At 61.6% G+C, this 26,997-nt stretch overlaps 2 protein-coding genes across 4 annotated transcripts in view; one reads left to right on the forward strand and one right to left on the reverse strand.

The window, feature by feature from the left end:
* The window catches only part of Stk32c (serine/threonine kinase 32C), a 63,767-nt gene extending 54,936 nt beyond the window's left edge, over window positions 1-8,831 (forward strand). For 2 of the 3 annotated variants that reach the window (XM_027929998.3, XM_027929997.3), the window contains exons 10-12: window positions 30-161; window positions 7,470-7,537; window positions 8,192-8,831. In XM_027929998.3, the coding sequence (XP_027785799.1) occupies window positions 30-161; window positions 7,470-7,537; window positions 8,192-8,336 (345 nt within the window). In that variant the 3' untranslated portion in view covers window positions 8,337-8,831. Of the gene's footprint in view, window positions 1-29; window positions 162-6,842; window positions 7,020-7,469; window positions 7,538-8,191 lie in introns of all 3 variants that reach the window. The other variant, XR_011707268.1, reaches the window with a different exon arrangement.
* Window positions 8,832-11,284: 2,453 nt separating this feature from the next.
* On the reverse strand, window positions 11,285-25,782 carry Dpysl4 (dihydropyrimidinase like 4). The gene is made up of 14 exons (XM_034637341.2): window positions 25,744-25,782; window positions 22,479-22,567; window positions 21,734-21,918; window positions 20,151-20,315; window positions 18,543-18,604; window positions 18,373-18,453; window positions 17,371-17,439; window positions 16,876-16,996; window positions 15,369-15,525; window positions 14,918-15,059; window positions 14,325-14,495; window positions 13,747-13,926; window positions 12,335-12,500; window positions 11,285-11,376 (listed from the first exon to the last, which is right to left on the reverse strand). The coding sequence occupies exons 1-14, from the start codon at window positions 25,780-25,782 to the stop codon at window positions 11,285-11,287; spliced, it is 1,719 nt and encodes a 572-aa protein (XP_034493232.1).
* Between the last annotated feature and the right edge of the window lie 1,215 nt (window positions 25,783-26,997).

Consider the following 26,997-nt stretch of genomic DNA (forward strand, 5'->3'; position numbering starts at 1 on the left):
GCCAGGCTCAGTGCCCTGTCCCTCCACAGAAGGGCCGCCTGCACTGCGACCCCACCTTTGAGCTAGAGGAGATGATCCTGGAGTCGCGGCCCCTGCACAAGAAGAAGAAGCGGCTGGCCAAGAACAGATCCCGAGATGGCAGCAGGGACAGCTCCCAGTCAGTGAGTGGCGGGCTCGCCTCGGGGCCCCCTCCACTGCCCGTGCACGGCACGCAGAGCTCCCTGCACCGCGTTCTGCAGGCATCAGGACGGGACACGCATTGGCAGGTCCAAGGGGTGGTCTTTCTGCAGACCTGAGAAGGCCTGAGGCCCTCCTTCCAGCCTCCCAGCACCCTGTCCCCCCATTCACACAGCTTTCCTGAGCCCCTTGCTCCTTCTGAAACGGGCCATGCAGTGACCACTGTCAGTGCTGGCTGTAAGCATTGTGGGACATGCGCGGGAAGTCCTCCACACCACGCCCAGGCGCATTGCTGACCAGGCGCAGTGGTGTCCAGGCGCGTCCGTGCCCGGTGCGTTAGTGTCTGGGGCTGCCATGCCATGCCAAATGACCACACCCCAGTGGCTGAGACAACAGCAGCATTTTGTTTCATGGTTCTGGAGACCCAAGTCCAAAATCAGGGTGTGGGCAAAGCTGTGCCGGGGAGGAAGCCCTTTCCTGCCCTCGCGGCTCCCGGGGTGGCTGTCAATCCTGAGCCTTCCTGGGCTGGGGCACGAACCACCGCAGTCTGCCCCCATTGCCACAGGGCCTCCGTCCCTACAAGGACCCAGTTGTATTTAGGGCCCACTGTACCCTGCCATGCCCTCATCCTAGGTGGACACCTGTGGACACCTGTATCTGAGTTACGTCACCTTCATAGGTGGCAGGGTTAGGTCAGGAACAGGTTTCTTGTTGCGGGGGTGGGGGGGAGCAGTTCAGCCCATAATCCGGGGTAGAGCTTGTGTGCACAGAAGAGCAACTGTGGCTGTGAGTTGGAGTCAGGTGACGGTGGAGGCGGTCACTGTCCTCCTGCCCCTGAGTCTGTGTGAGCCTGTGGGGGACACTCAGGGGTGGCCCAGGCCCCCACCCCTGGGAAACTTCCCCAGGCCTGGCGAGCCCCTTGTCCTGGGTAGAAGATGGGCATGACTGATGTGGGGTGCAGGGCTGGCGTCATCTCTGGGGTGCTGAAGTTTTTCACGGAACACCGGCCCATCCTCCGTCCCCCTGTCCTGCTGATGGCGCCCTGGAATTGCAGGTGAGGCGCTAGTCACCAGGTGGTAGGAGGTTCTCCCTTGGAATGATCAGGCTGCACTTAGGAGGGCACCTCCAGGTCAAGGCCTTGGGGTGCGGGAGCTGCCCCAGGTGGACGGGTCTTCATGAGGAGCCCAGGGCGGGCAGTGTGCAGAGTTCAGAGGGCCACACCAACCTCGGGCAGATGCTGTGGAAGGGAACAGGTGGTGGGGGCCTGGGCCTTGTGCGGGGTCTGCTGTGGGAGTGTGGCTGGAGGGTGGACGATGCTGAGAGGTGCCACTAAGGGGACCCAGTGCTGTTTGGGAAGATTAAGAACCTCTAGCCTGGGCGGTTTTACTTGGCAGTTTTCCTTTGATGCAGCTCACACACCGCACAGTCCACCCGCTGGCGTGTCCAGTTCCGTGGTTGCTGCGTTTCTTGGGGTCTGCCCACCACCGCAGCAGGTGTCAGAACTTCTCCACAAGACAGAGTGGCTCCCAGTGCCTCCCCCTGCAGGGCCTGGTGTCCCCAGGCTGCTCTCTGCCTCTGGTGAGCTGCTCTCGTGGAGCTGGGCAGCCCGTGGTCTTTCGAGGTCGGCGTCTTTCACGTGGCACGGTGACCTCAGTTCAGCCATGCTTTTCCACACATCAGTCTGCGTCTCTCTGTTGCTGGAAGTCACATCTTATCTGTGGGCGGATCGCAGTTCACGTGCCCGTTCGGCCGCTGGTGGGTGTCTAGGGGTTCCCGTGGCTGGGCCCCTGTGAACCGTGCTGCTCTGAACACACGTGTGCAAGTCCTCGCGTGGGCTCGAGCGCTCGCCTTCCCGGGTTGTGCCCAGGAGTGACGCTGTCGGGCCACCCGACGCTGCCGTGCCTCAGGTCTCAGGAACCACCACGCTGCCCCACGGCTGCACCCTTCTGATTCCTGGTGGCAGTGTGAGGGCTCCACTCCTCACCCTGCTCTGGGTCGTCGCTTTATGCATGGTGCCGTGGCGCTGGCAGTGGGTGGCGGCTCGTTAGATCTGCGGTCCCCGACCAGCAGTGAGCAGCGTCTTCTCTGGTGTTCCTTGGACATTTCCTCCAGGAGGCGTCTCCGGGTTCCTTTAAAGGGGGTTTTCTCCTGGAGGCCACCCGACGGCTTCTCTTACCTGGTGTATTTCCGACCACTCACAGCGGGACGTGCGGAGCACTGAACTCCTGCCTGCCGTGTTTCTTTCTGTGGTATGCGGCTTTCTTGTGTTTGTCCCTCCTTGTCCCTCTCGGTCTGCCCTCTCTGGTTTTCATGAGGCACTTTACACGATTCTGCTTCACCTTCTCCCTTAGTGCGTCGGTTTACTTCTTTTACAAATGTGGTAGTGGTTGCAGAATTTGCAAAGCACCGTTAGCTCCCTTCGGCCTCCAAGAAGCACTGCTCCCACCCGTGGAGGTGCCTCCGGTCTGCTTCTCCGTCCTGGTGACATTGCTGCCATGTACTGTCACATTGTTGTCTTAATAATGATCTTTCAGATGGCTTAGGAAGGGAAACAGAAGGCCTTGCCTTCCCTCTGTGCCTCCCTGAGGCTGCCTTTCTGGTGTGGACCCACCTCTGGCCTGCCTACGTGCCCCCTGGGGAACTCCCCACGTTCCTAAGGATAGATGCTCTCCGTTGGTGCTCTGAGAAAGTCTCACTTTCCTTTGCATTTGAAGGGTGATGTCCCTGGATTCAGGATTCCAGGTCAGTGCGTTTTCTTTGGATGCTTGGAGCCTCTCCACGCTCTTCTTTCTTGCATAATCCACGACAAGAAGTCTGATGCAGCTCTTTGCTTTGCATTAAGCAGGATCTCCCCCGGCTTCTCTCAGGACTGTTCTCAGTGGCCCTCTGCAGGTGGATGTGCTGGGCCAGGCGTGGGCAGGCTCAGGTTCATCCCGCACGGTGCTCTCTGAGCTTCTTGGATCCCTGGTTTGGTGTCTCACTAATTTTAGAAAATTCTGAGCCATTGTTGGGGCTTGGTTCACCTCTGGATTTGGGGTAGTGACAGCCCTTCATCCCCTCTCTGGTGGGCCCAAGAAGAGTCGTGGCTCTTGCATCTGCTCATCCTTTTCTAGCTGTGAGTGTGGGAGAGGCAGAGCCACAGTTCTGTTGACCCCTGTTTCTTTGCAGGGTCGTTCACGTACGCATTCTTGATGCCAGTGCCTTGTCGGGGGTCTGCAGTCTGGTGCTCGGTTCTGCGGCCCTCTTCTGACGGCGTCACTGGGCAGCTGGCGCTCAGCTCTGCGGCCCTCTTCTGACCGCGTCACTGGGCAGGACTCTTTTCCATTCTGCTGCTGTCTGTTGTCCCGTGTCTTTCTTTTTTTTCCTTGTGCTTTGCCACATCGAGGAAGCATCACCTAAAGTCACGACGATTTCCTTCCCTGTCTCCTCCCAAGCCCATTTTGAGCTGGTTGTCATGTGTGGTGCCCCGTGAGGTCCTGCGGTGTCCCTCTGCCCGAGGACTTCCAGCCACCCAGGCCCATTTGCTGACAGGCGGTTCTCCCCACTGAGCTGCTTGGCAGTGTGTTCAGAGGCCAGCTGACTGTAAGGGCAGGTTTGCCTGTGGACACACAGCTCTGCCCTGTTGGTTTGCATGTCCCCTCGTGCCTGCACACCCGTCTTGATCACGGCACCTGTGGACTCAGTGCTGAATTGGGAAGCAACTCTCCGCCTTTGTTCTTTTTCAAGATTAATAGCCTGTTCTGGGTCCCTGGCGTTTCCAGCACATCCTGAGAGGTATGGAAGCTTCCTCTGAGCTTCTTAGCAAGTCTGTTACAGAATTAGGGGCCACAGCCTGTCTAGTACCACAGGTAACATCTGGGGTCTCTACTGAGTCTCGGCATGGACAGGGGCTCCACAGATGTGCACAGCCATGAGGATTTGTGTGCATGTGTACCACTCGGGAGGGGGCTCCAGCAGCTGTTGCTCAAGGAATAGGAGAAACTGGCGAGGGGTGGACGCCAGGCGGAGTCCTGTAGAGAGTGGCCTCAGCCTAGCCTGCTGCGGCCTTTGGGTGTGGATGTGATGCAGAGGTGGCCTGCTCTGGGGACCTGGTTGTCCTCAGCCCTACGCTGACCAGCCACTTGTTAGGGGCCCTCCAGCCCTGTGTGTGTTGGCAAAGGACTCTCCAGCTGGTCAGTGAAGAAGGCACAGGTGTGGGCACTCAGGAGAGGCCCTCAGAACCTGCCAGGAAGACGCTGCACAGGCTGCTGTCAAGTGTGCCTGGAGCCTCCTGAGAGGAGTGCTGTGTAGACAGGGCTCCTGGTGGCTGAGTGTTTGCAACAGCCCACCGTCACCACTCGGAGCCACCGGTTCTAGGAGCCTTCGGGGAGCATCTCCTTGGGCTCCTGGGGCCCTCTCTCCCCCGGAGAGCTTGGGTGTGCAGGTCCAGTGGGTGGGCCCCACCTCGCCTGTGGTCCCCGCCCCCACCCCTGCCCCCACAGGGTCTGCACTCAGGGCAGAGCGGCTGGCCCTGTTCCCGCGCCCTGGTTCTTCCCCCTGGTCATGCCTCCCTCAGTGTCAGCATCTCGCTGGTTCCTTCCTGCCCCGCACCACACCTTAGACCTCGCCCAGAGGGGCCTGACCTCTGTGTGCGTGACTTTCTCAGAGCAGACTTGGTGCACCTGGGCACTTGTCATCAAAATGAGGCTGGGGGTGCAACACAGCAAGGTGCCTGGACTTCCCGGGGCAGAAGCCCACCCCTTCTTGATGATGAAGGTCAGTCCCCTGTCAGGATGGTGCCTCCTCTGGGAGCCACCCCCGGTTGCCCGCCCGGTGCTCTGAGGCAGCACTTCACAGAGAGGAGAGGGCTCTAGAGATCTGCAGAGCAACCCCGGCCTTCAGCCCAGCAGTCTGCACGTGCTGCACGTACTGGCTGAGGAACCCCCTGAGACTGGCAGAGACCCCGGGGGGACTGGGCTGAGCAACTGCAGGGCTCACGCGTACCACCCAGGTGTCCAGCCACGCGCTCAGAAGACGTCGCTCAGGACTGGGGAAGATGAGCTGCTTCCCAGACTCCGAGACACCTGCCACAGTGCCTGCTTCTCTCCTGCTGGAAGGAGGACTAGCAGTGACACCCTAATGACCTCATCACTGGGTCCCTAAGAGTAGTGGTAATGGGACATGCTCCTACATGTCAGAGAACTTGTCTCCCACGCTCTGGGGCACTGACTGACAAGCGCACTGGGACCTGCCACTTCCTCCTACCCGGCAGAATGAACGCGGTGCCACCAGGGGTATGAAGGTGGAGCACCATCTGGTGACTGAGGTTCTGGCTACTTTGTGACAGAACAGGGGCAAGAATCCAGAAGCACACTGTTGTCCTTGGGTGAATGCCCGTATCCCTGCCCCTTGGGTGGCTGAGCAGGAAACATGTCCCCCTCACGGTGGCCACGGGTGCAGTCCCTGCCCGTCTCTGCTGGTGGATCTGCCCTGGGTCAGCCACTGCAGGTGCAGCTACACAGGGCCCACCCTCATGGCCCTCAGCCATCTGGTTCATGCAGGGCCATGATGGGACCACCACCCTCTTGCCCTAAGGTGGAAAGACAGAACCAAGACCAGAAGTCTTATCTGTCACTGCCCCTGCTGACACCCACTTTGCTCCCCGTCCAGGTCAGAGGTGGGATCTGGAAAGGTGGGGTTGGGAGGTGGGGGAGCAGTTTCGGGGATGGCAGTCTAAGCTCTGTGGAGGGATCGCTGACGTGGAACTGGGCACAGCTGGGTGTGGTTGACCTTGTGGCCCAGGTCTCTCCCAGTGAAGTAATCTGCACCCCAAGTTCACCGTCCGTCAGCTCTGCGTCAGTCCCCTGGCGTGTGTGCGTGCTGCGGTGTGATCCCAGGCCCCCGTCAGCAGGCTTCAGCACACAGTGCAGCTAACTTGTCACCGTGCTGTACCCTGGGTCTCCAGAACGACCTCAGTAGCCGAGACGTCACCCTTCGCCATCATGGCCCCACTTCCCTCCTGTGAAGGCAGCTATGTCACCGGCAGGGGGCTGATGGGAGACAGGGCTGCCTGCAGCGGGGTCGCCTTGGCTGCCTTCAGCCCCTGGGAGACAGCGCGGGTGGGTCTCTGGGCTGCTGGGCCCGTGCCAGGGGCTCTAGCTGAGCATGTGCTGGGACCCTCTTCCACCAGGCCTGCGAGCTCGCAGCCTCCTGGGTGCAGACATGGCTCCTGGGCAAGCGCGGGGTGCCCAAGGCATGCCGTCGCTGTGACAGGGGCCTTCCTCGAGGGCCGCCACTCCCCGTCATGGCTCAGGTCAGAGGTGGGGTAGGATCTGGAAAGGTGGCAGATGACTGGCCTCGCCCAGGTGGCCCATCCTGGCGCCACCCCGACCCGTGGCCTGTTGGTGCAGTTGCCCACCTCGCTCTGCAGGTTGAGGGCAGCTGCCTGCCTTCTGCTCCTGGGGCACGTGGCCTCCCCCACAGGTGTGACCGCATCTCCTGTCCCGTGCCCCTCCCCGGCTCATTCCTGACCACCCCCCGAAAGGGCGCATCCTGGGTCCCTACGTGGAGTCGTGGTCTTCTGGATCTTTGCTCTTGAGCCTCCGACCCTTCTCTTCAGCATTCTCTCAAGGGTGACCTGGAACCACCAGGAGGGACCAGGCAGAGCAGGCCATGATTCCTTCCAGGTTTCCAGGAGCTGTCCCACACAGGTGGAAACCTGATCCCCACGCTTTTGCCAGGAAATGGATTGCCAGCCGTGGGAGAAAGTCCTCATCAGTAGCTGCCCCTAGGCTGGCTGTTGCCCACCTGCAGCCCCCCGCAGCCCCCCGGCCGGCTCCCAGGCCTGCTCTTCTGGCCTCCTGGTACATGTTATCAAGGCCTCTTCAGCAAGTACCTCTCTGACCTGAGCAGGCCCAGCACTGCCCCGCTGGCCATGCTGCTGGAGGGGCCAGCAGCAGACCCTGAGCAAGGCTGGGCAGGGAGGGGTCTGCTCTTCCCCCAGGGTGAGGGGCCACCTGCAGGCTCGGCTTCACAGGGGAGTCAGGGTCAGTGATCTCTCCCAAGCTCAGGGACAACTTCCCTGCAGGGCCTTGGCTGGACTCTGCAAGACGTCCTTTGCTGAGGCCCTGGTACTCTCAGGACTCAGCAGTCTCTGGCGCGGTCTGGGCTCAGGCTGCGTGAGGCTGCTGCGGAGTGTGAGCGCCCCCTGCAGCGCGAAGCGTCCCCCAGGGGCCCGGGCCACGGGCACCAGAGCTGCTGGGGAGTGCTGGGGATGCCGCACCCACCGCCCTCCCTGCGGCTTCCGTCCACAGGAGAACGACTTCCTGCAGGACTGCCTCGATGCCATCCAGCAGGACTTCGTGATTTTCAACAGAGAGAAGTGAGTGGGGCCGAGACGAGCAGCCCCGCGCCATTGAGGAGGCTGGGCAGTGCCCATGGCGGGAGAGGTGGGAGGCCCCTGTTCAGGTTCCTTGGTGGGGACGGAGTTCCTGGGCACCTTGGGGTCAGCAGCCAGGGTCTGTTGGGGAGACACTCAGCCACTGCTCAGATCAGGCTGATGGCCTCCTGCTGGCCGCCAGGCTCTGCTACTCAGTCTCTCCTTCACTCAGCAAACCTGCCTTGTCAGGTAGGAAGGGGGCAGAAAGGGCCCAGGTGGCTGATGGGGCAAGACAGGCCACACAGCTGACAAGCTGCCTCGGTGGAGGAAGGGAGGCTGGTGCAGCGAGACCCAGGGGGAGTAGAGGTTCCCCCTTCTGGAGAGGCGGGGAGGGCTTCCTGCAGGAGGTGGCTCTGCACCAGGACAGCAGGACGTGGGGGACAGTGTGAGGCTGGCTGAGGACAGAGAACAGGGTGAAGAATCCTAGACTGGGCACTAAGCCAGGCTCCCTTCAGTTTCTGAGCGTCACGCAGTCAGGCAGAGCTGCCCCCAGGCTCCCTGCTGTGCCCAGCCCGCCTGGTCGGGAGATGCCCAGCACTGGCCCTGGGGGTACCCACACCATGTCCTGAGGAGCACATCCCTGTGTCCCCTCTCCAGGCTGAAGAGGAGCCAGGAACTCACCAACGAGCCTCTCCCGGCCCCGGAGACTGCAGCTACAGCGGAGGCCACGGCAGACAGCGAGGAGGAGCCCGTGGCCCTGCCGGCCTGCCGCTCCATCTGCCCCTCGGGCGGGAGCAGCTAAGCCGCCTGGGCAGAGAACCGGGGTCTTCAACCTTCAGGCTGCTTTGGAGACTTGGCCCACCAGGGAGGGGGCAGTGGGCTGACGGCCAGGCCTGCCCTCAGCACTGCCATGTGGGTGCCCGTCAAAGGTGGCAGTTGGACAAGGAGGGCTGGTGCCACCGGGGCCCCAGTTACCGCAGGGTGGAAGGCACGTGAACTGCCTGCTCAGCCCCTCTGCTGGACGGCAGGTCGAGAGGCCAGGGTGGTGCCAACACGGCTGGAGTCCCCAGCTCTCCAGCCCCTAGTGGACCCAGCTGTACAGTCTCCTTTCCAGGCCCTGCTGCCCAGGCTATGGGAGGGGCCGCGTTCGCTCCTTCTTGTATACCAAGGCAGGGCCTCGGGGGAGGGAGTGGGAGGAGAAGGGAAGGCCAGAATGTTTTCTAGATACACACTGTTCTGGCAATTTCTGCTGTTTCTGTATAGTTTTCACCTCTGAGAATTACAGCGTAAGACCTTCTCTGTCCAGTGTTCTGTGTCCGAACCCCAAGGGGACCAATGCCTGCAGTCACGTGGAGAAGGCTATGGACTGGGGCAGCTGGGGTGGGGGCGTGTACGGACCGGCTCCTGCTGGGGCACAGCCTCCCCCGGCCTCAGGACCGTGGCATGCACACATCCTGGGGCCCCAGGGCTGGTGATGGACACCGCCAGGTCAGGGTGAGGTGTGCACACATGCGGCTGGAGGCTGGAGAGTCTTGGGCAGCAAGTGTGGCCCCGGAGGGCTGGGCATCAGGGCTGGACCATGGGTCTCCAGGACAGGACGGCTGCCTGTCATGGTCGCCAGTGTTCTGGAGTCAGACCAGGACTGTGTGAGCAGCTGCACCAGCCTCTCCTGTACTGGAGGAGGTGGGGCCCAGCTCCGTTCATCCAGAGCTCCATCCGCTGCATGGGCTTACTTGGGGGGAGGGGTGCATTACCTGTGGCCCTCCCAGGACAGCAGCCGCACCGGGCACTGTGGCGAGTGTCTTGAGTCTGCGCCTGCAGAGCCACCTCTGCCCCAGCACACGCTGTCCCCTGCCCGGCTGGGGTGGAGGACAAACTGGCTGTGCCAGGAGCAGAGCAGCAGCTTTGGGCCCTGCCACTCCTGGCCTGAGACCCATGGGAACTGACAGCAGGGCCCTCAGCAAGGTCAAGGCCACAGACTCCACACGGTGTGCACACCAGAAGGGACACAGTGCCCAAGTCGCGACCAGAAAAGGAAATGCAGCCCAGCCAGGTGGCCAGGCCCCAGGGCGGGCCCAGAGGAGGCCACGCTCTGGATGGAAATCCAGGGGTGTCAGATGTGCAAATGAGGGAAGATTCTGAGGTTTTGTATCCACGCGTAAACCCAAGAAAGGACGGGTGTCCAGTGCCCCACTCCTCACTGGGACTGTGGGCACACAGGCATGGTGGACATCAACCTGGGCGGAGCTGGGGACTCTGGCTTTGAGGCCGCACCAATCAAATGTGTCTGGGCCACAGGAAGCCCAGGACAGATGGCTGAGCACAGGAGGGGCCTCTCCAGGGACCTGTGGGGACCAGCACAACTTCGGGTGGACCCTCACTCAGACGTGTGCTGATGGTCCCCAGGGACATGCCCTTGGTCAACACTGAGAACTGATGCCTCAGGGGAAGAGAGTGGGCAGTGGGAGGCACTGCTCCTGGGTGGGAATGTCCCACCTGGACTACACAGTGGCATCATGTTAATGAGAAAGAGCCCGAGGCTGGGGGCTAACACAGCAGCGCTAACTTCTAGAAGGTTCTGGATCAGAGCCCTGTGGCTGCTATGCCTCAGCTCCATGTGCCCAAGCCTTCTGGGGCAGCTTGGAGCTGGCCAGTCAGAATGGGTGTCTTCCTGGGGCCAACATCCCTGCAGCCAGTGAGGAAGAGCCCTCCCACCAGGCAGACCGTCCTGCCCGGTCCTGGAGTGGGGCAGAGGCTGTGTGGGTGCAGCCTCAGCCAGCAGGAAGCCCAGGAAGGGCAGCAGAAGGCTCCCAGGTCCCCAGTCAACCACTCGTGGGGCCTGGTGTGCAGGGGGCAGTGGAGGCTGTCCACACACAGGAGCTTCTAACCCAGAAGACGTCTTTAATCCACCCGACGAATCAGGCTCAGACGGCCACCTGCCGTCCAGTGTGGTGGCATGCAGGTTCCTGGCTACGGTTTCCTCACTCTACAAATCTGCTACTCTAATGACCCTATGGAAGTATGTGTCTTGTAGTAAAAGGAGGGCATCTTAGCTAAAGGGTCGTAAAACTTCCCTGGAAGGGCCACTGGGGAAGCTCAGGTTTGGTCCTTGAGGTGTGTACCAGTGAGTCCCTACTGGGGGGGGAGCTGCCCATGCTCAATTCCTGGTGGATCCCTGAAGTCACAGCAGCTCTAGAGGCCAAGGCTCCGTGCCTGTCCCCTACCTGTGCTGGGCGAACATCATGACAGTCCCCTGGAAGGACGGCTGCACCTAGTGCCACGGGGCAGGTGGGAGTGCTGGGGACTTCGAAGGGCAGTGACTCCTATGGGAAGGAAGCAGCAGACACCCGCCCGCCCAGACTCCCAGCTCAGAGCCTGGGCTCCTCAGGCCCAGCCACTACTCCACAATGAGCACCTGGGGATTTCAGCACCCTAGTGGGGGCCCTGCCTCATGGGGGGGCCAGGCAGGCACTGGGTCACCTGGCATGTGGGCTAGGGGCCACCTGAGCTGTCACTGCCTCATCTAGCTCCTCGTCCTGGCAGTGAGATCTCCCCAAATTCAGCCCTCTTGAAGGGGCTCCTCACAGTGGGACCCGGGACCCCAAAGGAGAGCTTTGTTAAGGGGGAGGGGAAGGCAAGGTTGAGCACCTTTCAAAGTAACGTCTACAAAGGAAAGAGCTAACTGAGGTCAACGGTCCCCACACCACCCGTCAGTGGGAATGCCCCACTGGCTTGAGGGGCAAGAGAGGTCTAAGAGAGAGAGGTGATGTTGGAACGTCCACCGGGGGGTGCCATGATCTTCTGGGCTGTGCGCCTGGCGATGTGATCATCAGCCTGAGACCCTGAAGAAAGGGCGGGGTGGGCGTGTAAGAAGGAGGGAGTGCAGGAGTCTCCTCTGTCCAAGGGGTGGGCAGGCAGAGCCCCCCCCCCCCAGTCTGCTTTTCTCCCTGAGACCACGTGGCCAGGCAGGCGCCGCCTTCTGAGGCCTTGAGGTCACAGCCAAGGGCCCAGAGATCTCTCAGTGGGAGTCCAAGGCTGGCTCTGGGGAAGCCCACCGTGCCCTGCCCTCCTGAGGGCCCTGGTGGTGGGAGATGGCTGCCCTCAGTTTCTAGGCAGTGCCGGATTCTGAGGGACCTCCCCTGATCTCACACACCCAGGAAGTGACCCAGGACTGCCATCAGCTCCCCAAGCAGGAGGATGAGACAGGACATCAGGGCAGTTTGGGCCCCACCCAAGGGTGGGGAAAGAGGAGGAGAGGGGCTGGCTTTGGTTTGCAGGGAGAGCTGGGGGCGCCAGGCTTCTGGAAGCAGCTCAGCTCACAGCACACTACAAGTCCAGTTGGCACTGCCCAGAGCCCTGGTGAGCCCTGCCAGGGAGTCCAGCGAGTGCCTGCGCGCCATGGACACAGGCCTACTCCTTACACTCCAGCAGTGAGCCTGGGGCTGGCTGGGCTGGGGGAGATGGAACACAGGACACTTGAGTCCCCAGAGGGGACCTCCTCCCGTGGAGCCCCCACCCAGTGTGCTTGGTTCTGGGACAGAGGTTGGGCAGGAGTGGCTTCCCCAGCTGAAGTCCACAGACCTGTGCCCATCACAAGGGCCCTCCCCAGGGCACGTGTCTGCTGGCCCCACATCCCACACCAGGAGGCTCTGGGCAGCAGCTGCCCTGGTGCACAGGTGTGGGTGGGTGGCCCTGCAGCCTTCTGTGGGCTTGAAACCCTCCAGGCACAGTCTGAGGCCTGGTAGCTCCAGAGGGACCTCCTGCCCCCAGGACTTGCCCCACACCCCAGGCTCCACTCACCAGACAGGCTGAATCCCGACTGGTGCAGGTTGCGCACGGGTGGCACGGAGATCTTGCCCGGGCAGGATGCGCGGGCCTGGGTGCCACCTCCTGTCTTGGCAGGCACCATCACTTCATGGACTGGCCCATCGTAGAGGCCCCGGGGCACACCGTGGATCTCTGCCAGCTAAGGGGTCAAGGGGGGTGGGCATGAGGGGCTGGAATGGCCAAGCTTCTGGGGGAGGCACCCCCACTGAAGGGGTCTGCTCTGCACCCTGACTCCACCCAGCTCAGGAGGAGCCTGTGCCACTACCTCCTCACAGTGCCCAACACCTGCGCACGCCTTCACAGCCACGTGTCCTCACACACCCCACAGGTCCCCCACACATGTGCACGTGCAGCATGGCCTGAGCTGCAGGAGTGTGCTCAGAGAGGGCCACTGCAGAGCTGGCATGAGGCCCCACTGTGGCCCAGGAGGCCCCTGTCCCCAAAGAAGCCCTGAGACAGAGGCTCTGGGTCCACAGTAGGACAGAGGACCAAATGCGGCCCCCACTGTCCTTGCTTTCCTCTCTCCAAATGGACTCTCCACAGAGTCCTGTGCAGCTCCTGCCAGGCTCCATCCTGACCCATCCCACCCCTCCGATGTGTGTGCTCTGGGCCTAGAACCTTCTCCAGCTCAGACTCTGACAGTGGGGCGGTGCTCCTGGTGAGATGGGCTGCAGCCGCGTGGGGCCCGACAGTCCTGACGGCAGTGGCTCTGCAAGCTATAGCAGGGACAGCACAGGAACCAGCCCCCAGGCCTCCCTACTCTGAGTTCAGAACCTCCTCCTGCTGAACCCAAGCAGAGCTGGGGTAGAGTGAACCAGCACGGTACTGTGTGCACACGTGGAGGTGCGGCTCCTGTGCGTGGCGCCTGCGTTGCAGGTGCCTGTGGTGGTGTGTGGGTGTGTGCACGTGGGAAGCACTGATGGCGGCCGCAGAGCACGCCTCAGACACGGATGATCATGGGCAAACATGGCCATTGACCATGGGAAGGGGGAAGGCCGGGGAAAGTACCACGACTTTTAGGCTCACACAAGACTACTGTGAAAACTCCGCCCCACTGTGGCCAGGGGAGAAATCCTGGAGGGGTCCATGACAACATCTTAGCAGTAATTCACTCTTGGTGAGAAGGGTACACTGCCTTAGTTGGTATCCAGTGGATGACTTGGGTGATAAAGTGCTGCTGCCTGCCATCAAGTGGTGAGCTGCGGCTGGCCGGGTGCAAGGGTCCCAGGCCACAGAAGGCCTGGATGTCCCCACACCAGGTGCAGCCAACAGGCCCTGGGCATGTGATGGGCCCTCTCTGATTTCCTGGTCCCTGGGGATCAGGGTCAGGCCAGCCAGGAGGCTCCCTGCTCCCTGCACAGAGGACCCCAATGGTCAGGCCTTACCCTGTTGCGAGCTTTTATTCTCTTATAGACGAAGTCTGGAAATGTTTTCCGAGGAATGAAGCGGCCAGCCCCTGGAGTGACAAACAGGTTCCCGTCCTCCAGCACCACTCTGCCCTGACTTATGACCACTGAGGGGGCTCCTCGGCACTCGAATCCTTCAAAAATGTTGTACTCCACGTTCTGGGGAGAGAGATGCCCGGTCTAGCGCCCTGGGCCCCAGGAGCACTCCCAGGCCCGCCAGCATCACAGGAGGCCTGCCTGGGCTGGTGCCAAGACCCCAGGGAGATGCAGCGAGGCTGACACCGCCCATGTCCTGGGAGAATGCCCCCAACCTCCAGAGCGTTCCCGAGTCACGTGGTCCTTAAAGGACAAAGGGAGCAGACGCAGCAGGAGCAGCTCAGCCTGCTCATCTGCACCAGGGGACGGCAGGCCAGCCGCCCTCTCAGGCAGGAGCAGGATGAGCACTGGACTGGGGTGCTGGGCACATGTTCCTGGGCAGCCAAGGCCGCTGAGAGCCGTGCTGCAGGCGGGGACCCTGGTCTCCACCCCGCGGGCCTAGACAGAGAAGTCTTCCTTACCGAGCTGTGGTTCTTGGCAGAGATGATCTTCGAGGCCCTGGGGTTCCAGATCACCAGGTCAGCATCAGAGCCTACAGCCACTCGCCCCTTCCTTGGGTAAAAATTGAAGATTTTGGCAGCATTTGTACTGGTCACAGCAACAAATTCATTCTCATCCATCTTCCCGGAGGCCTGAGAAGCAAGACAGCCAGCTGAGGGGCAGGGTGGGGTCTGCTCTCCAGGACACCCCGAGGGTCCGAATCGGTCAGGACCAGGAGGGTGTTCTGACCTAGGGAGAGTCCAGGACTGAGGCCCACGGGGCAGGACAGGGCAGGGCAAGAGAGGACAGGGCCCATCCTCACTACCCTGTCTGTAAATAATGAACTCTTTAAAAATGCTTCGATTTTTAATTAAAAGACCCATGTCAACAGGATGTCAGAATCAGCAGGAGGGAGCTCTGGGCACTGTACCCCAAGGTGGGACAGCATGTGGGGGCCCTGAATGCAGGACTGGGACTGGGGATCCAACCTCTACTACGACACTGTTGGCTGTGGGGGCCCCTCAGTTCTGCTGACTGCCCCTCCCAGTGCCCACACCCCCAGGCCTGGACTCACCACGCATTTTTCCCAGACTACAGACATTCGCTCCTCCACACCGTTGGTGCCCTCGGGGATCAGCGTGAAGTTATCTTTGCCAACAGCCTTCTGGGCAGTGGTGAAGGTGCAGTGGGCACTGCCCGTCACCTGGAGGTCCCCACTGGGAGCAAGCCAGGGTCAGAGGAGACAGGATCAGGCTTCCCTGAGCTGGCAAGACTGGGTTGGCTCCAGCCCACCAGGCAGTAGATCCACAGGGTCTGAACTGGTGTCTCAGGGTGGGGGGGGGGTGGCGGTGTGGACAGAGCCGCAAGGGGCAGGTCCTGGTGAGAAGCCCTGCTGGCCTGGGACTCTGCTCCTTCCCACTGCCCGGCTGCCCTGCAGGAGCCCAGGGCTCATGTGGAAGAGGCAAGGTGCATGGGCAGGGGTGGAGCCTGCGGGCTTCCTGGGCTTCCAAGGAGGGGCTGCTCACCTGGATAGCAGGGAGGTGAGGTGGTCTGCAGTGGTGGGGTCCGGGTTGATAGGGGGTGAGGTGACAAATGCCGCAGCCTTCGCCCAGTTCTTGCTCCAGTAGTGTGTGCCGTCAGCACCCAGGCTGGCAGCGATGGGCTCCCCAAACACAACCAAGCCTGCAGCAAGCAAGGCCCGTGACAGGTGCCCACCTGCCAGCCTGTACCCCAGGGGCAAGAGCACAGCATGGCCCTCGCACTGCTGCTGCCAACACCCCCAACCTCCCCTAGCTTTCCTGGCCAGGGGCAGCTTGTCTTCCCTTCTGTGGCCTCCGCCCTGGACAGGCCAGAGAGCAGTCCTGGGGGGCCCTCGGAACAGGAGTCTCCGCGGCTGACATGGACTTTCTCCAGACTCGTGGTCTCTGCCAGGGGTCAGGTGGCCAGGCACTCCTGCTAGCCATGAAGCCAAAGGAGCTTCATGCTCCGTGACCAGCTCATTGCCGGCCCAGCTTGGCCTTTTGGTACAGCGGCTGACCAGAGCTGGGCCCCTGGCCCGGGCTCTGCCTCATAACTGATCAGCCCCCACCAGTGAACAGAGGAGAAAAGCCAGGCTCAGAGGAGGGTGGGGTGCCTCAGAAGAGAGCCAGCCCTGCAGAGGTGGCTTCTTGGGGCGGGTGAGGTCCAGGCTAGCCCTTGCAGACCCCCCTCGCCCTGTGCCAGGAACAGCCTCACAGGTCCTCTCCCTTGTAAACAGAAGGGGTTTCTGTGTCAACCCCTGGTGCAGAAAACAGGTCCAAGCACACACCCACCCTCTCAGAGCAGGTCCCAGAAATGAGTTCTCCGTGAGACTCGGGATGGCAGAGGTGGGACATGGGATGTCAGACCCCAGGTCCTTCCTAAAGACACTCCTCTTCTCCCACCACCTCAGTCCTATCCCACATCTGTGTCCTCTCCAGAACCTCTGAGCTCAGCAGCCTTTGGTGGGGACCACTTGGTCCAGCCCCTGCTGAAGGCAGCTACAGGATCCCGCCTGCAGAGCATGTGTGCCCACCAGTTGGCTGGGCATGCTGTGGGCAGGGAACACCCAGCTCCTGCATGGAGCCTGGCTCCTCTGACCCTAGCTGGTCCCAGTGGGGACCTCAGATGGCGGGTAGCACCCACTGAACCTGCAGCGTGCACCTCGGCTCCTGGACGCACAGCAGATGCCCACGGTGGGGCTTTCCTGGGGCATCACTAGGAGCCTCCCCCAGACACACACACTCAGCTGGCTCTGCCCCTGGCATGGGCAGCTGCTGCTCCAAGAAGGCTGGGGACTCTGGCCAAGACTCTGACCCTTGTGGGGCGCCAGGGTGCCTGCATCTCCTTTGGACTGTGCCATGGGTGTAACCCAGGCAGGAGGTGTCCCATCAAGAGGAGGGCCAGGCCACGCTTCCTTCTGTCGGGCCTGCCCTCCTCCCCACCTGAGGGTCCTGGGGTTGGCCAGCAGGCATGCTCTGCTCCAGCATGCAGGGAAGCCAGGCCCACACTCACCCCTGCGCTTGGCTTGGGCGACCACATCGGCCGCACCCCTGCTCATCACCTTGGTGACATACAGTGGGCAGTTGGCCTGCTTGGCGATGGTGACAGCTCGGTACACAGCCTCGGCCTCCACCTGGGGTTGGGCAAGGGAGTGGGCACTCAGGCCACAAGAGGTCCCTGGGCCTTCCTGGCCAGTATGGGCTCTGGACTCCTGCCGATCGCCCATAGGATTTGGGGCCCCAGAGGCACCCTTGATGGGGAAAGGGCCCAGCCTGAGGCTCACTTGTCTGGCATCAAGGCTGCCCTGTGCACTCCCCAGGGTCTGACCCCACTGACCTCTAGGGATGGGGTTAAGGCTGTGAGATGACAAGTGGTCATGGAAGGGGGTGGCATGTGCCTGGCAGGGGCCCAGGGCTGAGCTGATGTCCACGCAGGTGGTGCAGGCAGTTGGGGTGAAGCACACTCTGGGGCACAGATGCCGGCCACTCTCAGCAGGCACAGACTCACCTCCTCGGGGTGGCTGAGCACGTGGCCCTCGGGGCCGGTGATACCTCGCTCCAGCAGGCGCTTCTGCTCCTGAATAAATCAATAGGGTGCCTCGCTCCAGCCCCAAGGGGACCTGAGCCCTGGAACTGAAGTTCTTGGCCATAGGCCCTGCTCTCCAAGTGGAGTCCTGGCCCCAAGGCCTCCCAGAATACCCCAACCATGAAGAAGTCATGGAGGAGGGGGTCTTGGGGGGTGCTGACCCAAAATGCCGGATCCTGACTGGCAGGCCTGAGACACCTTGGCCCTGGCTGTCACACTGCATTCCCCCGACAAAGCACATGTGGGGTCAGCATGGGGGCAGGGACCCTGCAAAGTCAGGGGGTGGGCAACTGCTCTTCTGCCAGCCCTACCATCCCACAGGGACTATGCAGAGCATCACTCCTGCATAGAGGACACAGATACTGACGTTGGCATCAACATAGGAGACGCAGACCCCAAAATGAGACTCTCAACGTGGTGTGGGTCCCTGACATCCTCTGCCTGCCCATGAGTGCACTGGGCAAACTCTTGACCCATGACTTTCTCCTGATGGTGTGGCTGGCCTGGCCGCAGACCATGGAGGTGTACACAGGCCCCTAATGAACTCAAGGCTGGGTAGTGGAGAGGGCAGGGACCCCACCTGCTCCTCCCTGGGAATCACCACTGTTCTGTCCAACTGGAGAGCAGGCAAGGTTGGCCCCTCCCAGAAAGTTTTTATGGAATATCAGTGAGGTGTGTGGAGTACAATGACCCCTACTGAGGCCGAGGGGACGGCTGACCCGAGCTCTCTGAACCTCCCAGGCCCCCACTGCACTGGCACGTCTGAAGCCTCAGCCAGAATCAGTGCTGACCCAATAGCTGGGTGTCCAGCCCCACAGCCTCAGGCAGTCTGGGGTATGTGTGAAGGACGGACGGGGCTGCCACGCCCCAGGGACCACGTGCTCCTATCTGCATGCCCTCCTCCTGGCCCGGCCCCTGCAGCACCTCCTCCACGATGTCCCCGTTCTCTGCATGCACCTGGGCCACCGCTCCCAGGTCCCGGATGATGCTGAAGATCTCATACATCTGGGAAGAGAAGTGGATGGGGTCCAGTGTCTGCCGGGCAGTGACCTAGGACACCCCTGCCTGTTTCCTTCTCCCACACCTGCCCTTACCTGGCCGTCAGTACACTGGCACCTGTCCTTATATGTCATGAAGACCAGGAAGGAGTTCACACCTGGAGGAGAGGCAGGAGGGGGTCAGACAGCCTAGGAGGCCTCTGCTCCCCCAGAGGGGACTGGGGCGGGGGGCTTCTCACATGAGCACTGCAGCTGGCACAGCCGCCCTGAGGGCATTTCCCCACCAACAAGCTGGGACGGGGGTTTGGGAACCATTGCTCACCCAGGCTCAGAGGTAGGTGAGAACCCCACTCCCGCCTACAGACCTCATCGCCAGAAGGACCAGAGCCCCGGGAGGCACTGCTGCCTGAGTGCCGCCTGTTCTGCGGGAAGCCTCAGGGCCCCGTGGGGAGGGCTGAGCTCTCTGGCTTCCTGGGCAGCAAGAGTCCAGCCCTCTCCCAGGACCAAGGCTCTCAGGGTCCCTCTGAGGCCAGAGGTAGCCCTGACCTGCCCAGCATCCAAACCCACAGAGCCGACCCTTCCTCAAGGGGACGGAAGTGCTGATATGACGGCATGGTGTGCCGCAGGGAAACCAAGTCATCCAGTGCATCGAGCCACCCTCCCAGTGACCACGAGCATGTGACCTGGGGCTTGGGGTCTGTCCCAGAGTATCTAACCTAGGCTGCCGGTCAGGATGAGCCCATCCCTGGAACACTGTCCAGGAACGGCAGATAATGGCCTGCGCCTGGTGCCGCTCTGGCAGGGTGAGGGGCTCTGCTAGTGCCTGGTCTCCGCCTGTGCTCAGGCATGCACTGCAGGCCTCCCAAGCCCAGCGGAAGGCCAGCATGGACACAGAGCTGCTGCCTGCAGCAAGGCCTCCAGACCCACAGTGGACAATTGGCCAGCCTGGGCAGGGAGCTCCAGAGGGCACAGTGTGAAGACCCTCAGTCTTTGGAAACTGGACACCCACAGGAGATGCCTTTTACACCCCCTGCTCCTTCAGGGACAGAGGACAGGCAGCAGTATCTCCTGGGAATGTCAGAACCTGTGGCCTCCTGAGCTTGGCCAGGGACCTGCAGCTGGCACATCCTATGTCCTGGCCCATCCCAGGCCCTGAGCTATGGGCCATGCTCAAAGCTTGACCATTAGAGATACATTACAACATTTCATTCATGTCAAGTTCACGATGGCACTCTGATGTGGTTTTAGCCTGAGGACTTTCTATGGAACAAACCCAACTCTAGCTCATGGACAGGTGTGTTTCAGCACAGACAAAAATTAAGAGATACAGGTTTTAAAAGTCTCCTCTCCAAAGGCCCTGGGGAAGTGTGTGTCTGCTGTCCCTTCACCAGGTGGTTTCTTTTCTAGGAACCAGGGGACTGAGCATGGCTTGACCACTGCACCCTTCTGTGGGGAACAGGGCGACAGGAGGCCCCTTGGCTGGGGAGGGTTCCTGGTCTAGAGTTTAGCAGAGCTGCCTTTGAGTGACTTCTCTGACTTCTGCTCCATTCCTGGACACCCGGTCTTGGGGCAGGGCAGCAGAGGCCATCAGGACACAGGGGTCAGCAGAGGCCACCTCCCACCGAGCATGCAACCAGCCCACCACAGGAAAGCCCTGCTCCCCCACCTGACCCCGTGGTCCCAGGCCATGGGAGCGCTGCTCACCCTTGTCCCTAACCAGGGCCTCCAACTCCTCCTTGGTGCTCTCGTGCCAGCGGGGCACGTCCACATGCAGAGAGTAGTCACAGCAGGCTGCGCTGTCCGCCCACTCCCGCCACTGCTCGTAGGCTGCCAGCAGGCTCACCCCCGTGTCCGGGAACACGTGGTCCACTGCAGGGACAGCAGAGTTGGCCCGGCTCCCCCACCGGTCGCTGCATCCTACCACCACCTCCAGGGGACATTTGGTCACATGCTCCCAAGAGACCAGAAGAGGGTTGAGGAAGATGCGGCAGAGGGAGGGGCCCCCTCTGCCCCCAACCTGCACCCTTAGTTCCACATCCACAGATCCTCTCTGAGCAAGGCAGTGAGAGAGTCCAAACCACCCACTGCCCAGGAACCTGCTGCACCCCAAGAACCAGGGGCTCTGGCCAGCCTCCACACAGGTGAGCTTCCCTGGGCCGGCAGCAGGGCACTGTCCGTGGTACTGGCTCCGCGTGCTGCGGCCTGCCCCCTGGAGCCCTGCAGACCTCCCTGGGCCCATGCACTCCGGTGATGCCTTCCCAGCCTGCACACACGGCTGTGCTGCCTCCCACCACAAGCACTGCCCACCAGGCGGCCGCTCCCGGGATGTCAGGTGGAGGGACTGAGGCCGCCAGACAGGAAGACACACCCTGGGCAGGCGAGAGCTCTGCCTCCATCCTGCACGCCTTTCACAGGGGGCTGCACACGTCCCAGCACTCAGATCACAGCCGGGACCTCTGGAGGTGGCTGCCTGCTCCCCACCTCAGTGCTCACTCCGGCCCCACACCTGCCCCGGCCTTCTGCCAGTCTCTATCAGATCACTGACCGGCTGTTGCACCTTCCCTTTCTGACGAGCGAACCAGACCAAGCTGCTATGGTGGCAATGGCTGCATGTCACCCACCAAGTGCCAGGGTCCATAGGGTGCCCTCCCTGGCAGTGGCAGCAGCAGCATGCACTGTGCCACGCACACCAGGACCTGTGTGTTGACTCCTTCAACCCTCACTCCCCCGAGGGTGTTCCTCCCCTGCTGCACAGCTCAGGAGGGACGCGGGGCCAGGTTCCATGGGGCTCCCCAGACCACAGAACAGATGGCTGTGCCTGGCACCGCAGGGCCCATGGCTTCCGGGTCACACAGCGTGAGAACAGGCTGGGGGAGGGCTGTTCCAGGCTCCTGACCTCACCCCGTGCAAGGCCCAGTGAATTCATCACACACGCTTTTGAACAGGGTTCCTCCCTGAGCTCTAGGGTCTCAGTGGGAGGGCACAAGGACCAGGGCCACATGACACAACCCCTTCCCTGGTCCAAGACTTACAGGTTTTCCTAGCCCCAGTCACTGGCTTGCCACAAACACCCCAGAAGCAGCAACTGGGCACATACCCATGTGCCAAGCACCCTCCTGAGCTGGCCAAGGTCAAATTACCCAGAATGGGAAACAAGAATGGCAGGAAGCACTCAAGGGTCCCCAGACTGCACCTAAGGGAGAAGACAGAACTGGGAAAACCACAGCATGTAAGACACCTGCCACAGCACGTGGCCGCATGCGGCCCCAAGGGGCCCAGACACTCACGTATCATGGTGGTCCCTCCTGCCAGGGCTGCCTTGGTGCCTTGACAGAAGTCATCAGCCGGGGTCATGCCCAGGACAGGCATCTGCAGTCTCGTGTGGACATCGACTCCACCAGGCAGGACCATGAGGCCATGGGCATCAATGGTTTTGATGCCCCCAGGGACAATGAGGTTTTCTCCAATTTGTCTGAGAGGGACAAGGAGAGACCATTTTGTTCATGGAGAGCCTGGTCAGAATCTGAAGGGGCCTGTGACAGTGCAGTGGCCTGGGAAGTGAGTGCTTGGGCTCCAGTCCTTGAGGACGAGGGCAGGACTCCAGCCACCCACCCCCAGCTTCTTAAATTCCAGAAGGAGCAAAATTTCCCACCCAGTGGCCAGAGATGGGAAGTGCAGGGCCCTGCCCAGATGCTGTTCCCCTCTGGGTTTCTACTGCTGCCTTACTGACCAGGGCTGAGCCACCTGACAACTATAGCAGAGGAATGGGTAGGCTGCTTGGAAAGTATCTATTAAGCACCTACTGTGAGCTTGACACCCTACTAAGTGCTGAGATAACACAAAGAAGCTGTTCTTGTCTCCCAAGGCCCAGTGACTGAGTGGCGAGGCTATCACCCCCAAGGCCAGGTTCCAGGGAAAGGGGTTTGGGGAAAGACGAAAGCGATTACATGGACCTCACCCAAAGGGAACTGCCTGGGTACCGTGCCAGCCATGCACAAGTGACCAATGAAGGTATTCTGAGCAGAAACTTACTTAATCAAACCGTCTTCCACATACAAATCAGCATAAAAGGACTGGTCGTCATTCACAATCTTCCCTCCTTTGATCAGGAGGCGGTCACTCTAGTGGAGACAAAACATGGACACTTTTTCTCCAGACTGAGTTATTCAACATTCTTACTGAGACCGCGTCCCCTGGAGTTATGAAGGAAGCCTCGGGCACAATGTGTAAACATAAAAACAAGCTCAACCCCTGCACCTGTGCACTGTACCCCAACATGGAGGGCTCAGAGGCCACCCACACAGCCAGGCAGGGTCCAGCAGGCTGGTCTGCTGAAGCACAGGGACACACAGGGACCTTCAGGACACAGCCCGTGCTGGTGAACACAGCAGGGCTCCGGGTCATGTCCATCTTCAGACTGGTCCTCTGGCGGGAACCCCTGGAGGCCTGCTCCCAGCTGTCCTCTTCCACCCGTGCTGAGGAAGCTGGGCTCGGCTCCACCAGAACGCTGCAGGCCTGCCGTGGGGCCGGGAGGTGGGGGGCAGAGCGGGACAGTGGCCGGGGTCCCACCCTGGAATGCTGCGGGGGGGGGGAACAGAGGAAGCCACAGTACACGTGTACGAGACCATCACCCTGTGACAGATGCAAAGAGCACAAAGAGGTGACATGACAGGGCGGGAGAGCAGAGGCAGGCTGCCTGGCCTGGCGAGAGGCCTCCTGAGGCCTTCCTGGAGGCAATGCCTGGGGTGGGTTCCAGGCCAGGAAGCACTCTGAGCAGGAAAGAGCTTGGTTCGTGTCAGACCCAAGAAGAGCAGAGGACGGGAGCCTTGTGAGGGGAGGGGCGAGAAGCCGGGGCAGACCCAGTGCAGGCAGGGCAGGGGCAGAGCTGGAGAGTCCCGGGGCTGGCACTGGGGGCATGAGCAGCTCTGACCACATCTGGTGGATGCTGCAAAGGGACGGCCTTGGCTGTGGTGGGAAGTGGACTGCGGTGTTGAACAGGTTCTGCCTGGGTGTTTCTGAGATTGCCCAGGTAGATGGGGGTTATGGGTGCAGGGAGGAACAATGGACGCAAGGGGGCCTGGGAGTCAGAGGGCAGGACTTGCTGGTGGAAAGGCCATGGGAGTGAAGGGAAGGAAGACAGCAGATGACCATGGTCTGGCTACCTGGAGGCACTCCAAGTGGGTGAACCAAGAGCCAGCCAATGAGGCCTGAGTCCAAGGTTTGGCAGCCACAGAACCACTTCTAAGAATCCTACCATGTGGTCAGGAAGGAGGAGCTGGGCAGAAAGTGGGTGTCACTCGGGGGACTTTGCATGGTCATCAGAGGGGAGCACCTCACCGCCATGGCAGAGAGGACAGAATTACAGAGGAGGAACAGAGGACAAGGCACAGAAGGGCAAGAGTGGTGAGACCGCAGTGCTTTCCTTCTGGACCTTGCTGGGGCCTCAGCATCCCCCTTGTGTGACGGGGAGAACCACCTGCACTTAAAGCTGGCCATGGTCCACCATCGGTCTGAGGCCCGAGAGCCAACTGAGAGCAGGAAGAACAGCTCTGGGAGGCCAAGGGCGAGGAGCACTGTTCTTACTGACACCTGGCTGGGCAGGACCTGCAGTACCTGGCAGGATCTGCTGATGAAAGGTAAAACACTACCACAAAGTCCACAAAGGGCAGGCAAACTATGCCACAGGCCCAATCCAGCTGCTGCCTGTCCCATACCTCCTGGAGGCACCAGTGGCTTTCAAGTTGCATACTGGTTGAACAAAATCAAAAGAATATTTTGTTGACTTGTAAAATATTTAGTTTCGTTAGAATACTGCCCAGGAATTGTCTCTTCCAGGGCTTCCCAGGTGTGACGGAAACAATGTGGTCCACAGAGCTGAAGACACCACCTGGCCGACGGTAGAAGCAGCTGCCTAATCCCCTCCCCACCTCACCCTGCAGGCACTCAGGGCCCATCAGCACTGAGCACTAGCCTCAGTGGGAACCCATCAGCGCCACCCGCTGTTGGGCCCTTGTCATGACCCCACCCACCTCCTCATGGACCAACTCATTCTCTGCAAACCCTAAGAAGATCCAGGCAGAAAAGGGGAGGGTTGGGGCCAGGAGAGACCTATGATCTGGGGTTTCTGTTCACATCTCCACTTTTCAGGCACCAGAACTTGGATTCTGGGGTCCTCCTTGGGCTTGGAGCCAACAGGAATGAGCTAAGCTGTGGTGGACACTCAGGATGCTCTATCAGGATGGGGAAAACTGATGTGAACAGGCCAGCCTCCTCCTAGGCATGCTGCCTCACCACCTGGAGGGTTCACCTTGGTGCCCCCTGGCTGATGGGACTTCTTCCTCAGGCCTGGACCATGTAGGGCTGTGGGCAGTCCGAGGCAGGAGCCCCTCCTGTTCAGTTGGAGGGGCGTGGAGAGGCTCCTTCCCCTTTGAGTTTCTCAGGAAGGAATGACACCTCTAAAAGCTAGTGGCCTACATGCCAGACTCCACCACCCTCCTGCTGAGGAGGAGCCCAGAGTTGGGTCTGAAGCCTTTTGGGGCCCAGAGGATCCCAGGAGCCTCTCTCCCTGTTCTCCTTCCTGAGGCTCTGGCCTCCTCCACAGGGAGGCTTTGTTTCCTGGCAAGGCAGGGTGGACACTTGGACCTCCTCCACATGGCGCACCTGCGGGTGTGGGGAAGGGGGTCTGTCTTGCCAAAGGCTGGGGCTGCAGGGTGCGGTCAGTGGACAGCGAGTGCTCGCCTCTCTTGGAATCTCCAAACCCGGGCTTCCTGGAGGGGTTCAGGGGCCTCCAGGGGCTCTCGGCCAAGCAGCCAAGGCTAAATCGCTTTGTTTTTCGACAAAGAGCTCTGGACGTCATGGAGGCGAGTCCAGGGGGCCGGCGGCCCGCGGGCTAAGCCAGGAACGGCATCCGCGCGTCCGCGAGGCCCAGCGGTCAACAAAGGCCTCTTCCGCCAGCCGCCCAGAGAGCCCAGCTCTTGCTGCCCAGTCCGCCCACCTCGCCAGCCCGGCCCCGGGTAAGACAGCCTCCTTCAGCTTCCGGAGGCAGGCGCTCGCGGACCCGGGCTCTGCCCGAGCTCACAGGAGGCTCCGGAAAGCAGGCGGACCGGGCCTGCGCGCCCACTCAGCATCTGAGTCCGGCGCGGCCTGGCGGGCACTCCAGTCTCCAGATGGGTCTAGCGCCAGCGCCCGGACTGAGCTCGCGCGGGGGCGGACCCACAGGCAGGACCGAGAGGGTCCGCCCCGCAAACAGGCCCATTCTGGGGGCTCCTAGCGAGGCGGGGGCCGGAGCCGGGCTCACCGTGATCCGGGGGATGCTCTTCTTGCCCTGGAAGGACATCCTGTTCTGCAGGCTGGCCCGATCCCTGGCAGGGGCAGCGCGAGCGTGGGCGAGCGAGCGGGGACACGCGCGGTGAACAGCGTGAGCGTGGGGCGCGGAGCCGCTGAGTGCGAGCGCGCGGGGCGCAGGGCTCGGGTCCCCGCCCCCGTCTCCGCCCCCGCATCGGTGATTTTTGCATTTAGGCTCCGCCCCGACGCAGCTTATTTGTACTAAGGCCCCGCCCCGTGTCAGCTCCCCCAACCTCCTGTCCCAGCGTACCCTGCCGCGACTGGCTCAGATCTTTGCACCTCGAACCCGAACCCGTGCGTGCTGAGGAGGGCTGCGACCTGACCCTGACGTCGTGTACAGTTTGCACCCCGGAAACGGACAAAGTCCTGCCAGACCCCGCTCCTGGCCTGCCCCTTGGTGACTGCACCCTGGCTCCAAGTTTAAACCAAATCTCCCCTCGGGCTCCCGGAGTCCTGGAAGAGGTCTCTGACCAAAGCCAGCCTCCTCTGGGAGGACCTGGGCTGGAGCACGAGCACAAGGCAGTGTCCGGACCTCAGGACCAGGCTGTGGAGACGCCACCCTCGGGCTGTTCCCCGAGCGGAAGCGCGAAGCGGGTCGGGAGAGACGCGGACAGATAAAGAGTGCGGCACAGAGAGGCCGAGAAGGACTGGGGACCAGGAGGCGAGGCCGGGTGGGGGGGGGGTCGCAGGATGAAGTCCAGGCCCCAAGGGGGAGGGGGAAGATGAGCTCCAGGCCCACGCTGTCAGCGTGACTGTGAGGCGTCTCACGGAGTCGTGGCCCGCATCCCACCCGCACGGACCCCTCAGCTTGGGACCTGGGTCCTGCAGCCTCTACCTGCGAAGGGCTGCCGGCCGGGGCCACGACGGGCTGCCCTCGGTGACTGGCGGCGGCTACCGGGTCCTCTACATCTGGCTCGCTGGGTCTCTCCGAGTGGCCACGTGTCTCACGGTGAGGATCCTGGGCCCGAGAACTCTGGTGAGGGTCCAGGGGCAGCGCCTTGTTCTCAAAGGCATCCTCCACACAACGGAAGACGCCGCTGAACTTCGGCCTGGCTGGAAGCTTAGCAGGCCGGTGCGGACGCGGTGCGGTCATGGCAGGAGTGGGCGCCAGCCGGCCAGGTATCCTAGCCCCCTGCGGGAGGTCTGCGATGCACCTGGCCTGGCTGGTGGCTTCCTCTTCTCCCCGCCCACCACGTACCCCAGCCCC

The sequence above is a fragment of the Marmota flaviventris genome, chromosome 4, assembly GCF_047511675.1.
Source record: "Marmota flaviventris isolate mMarFla1 chromosome 4, mMarFla1.hap1, whole genome shotgun sequence".
In the NCBI taxonomy this organism is placed as follows: Eukaryota; Metazoa; Chordata; class Mammalia; order Rodentia; family Sciuridae; genus Marmota; species Marmota flaviventris.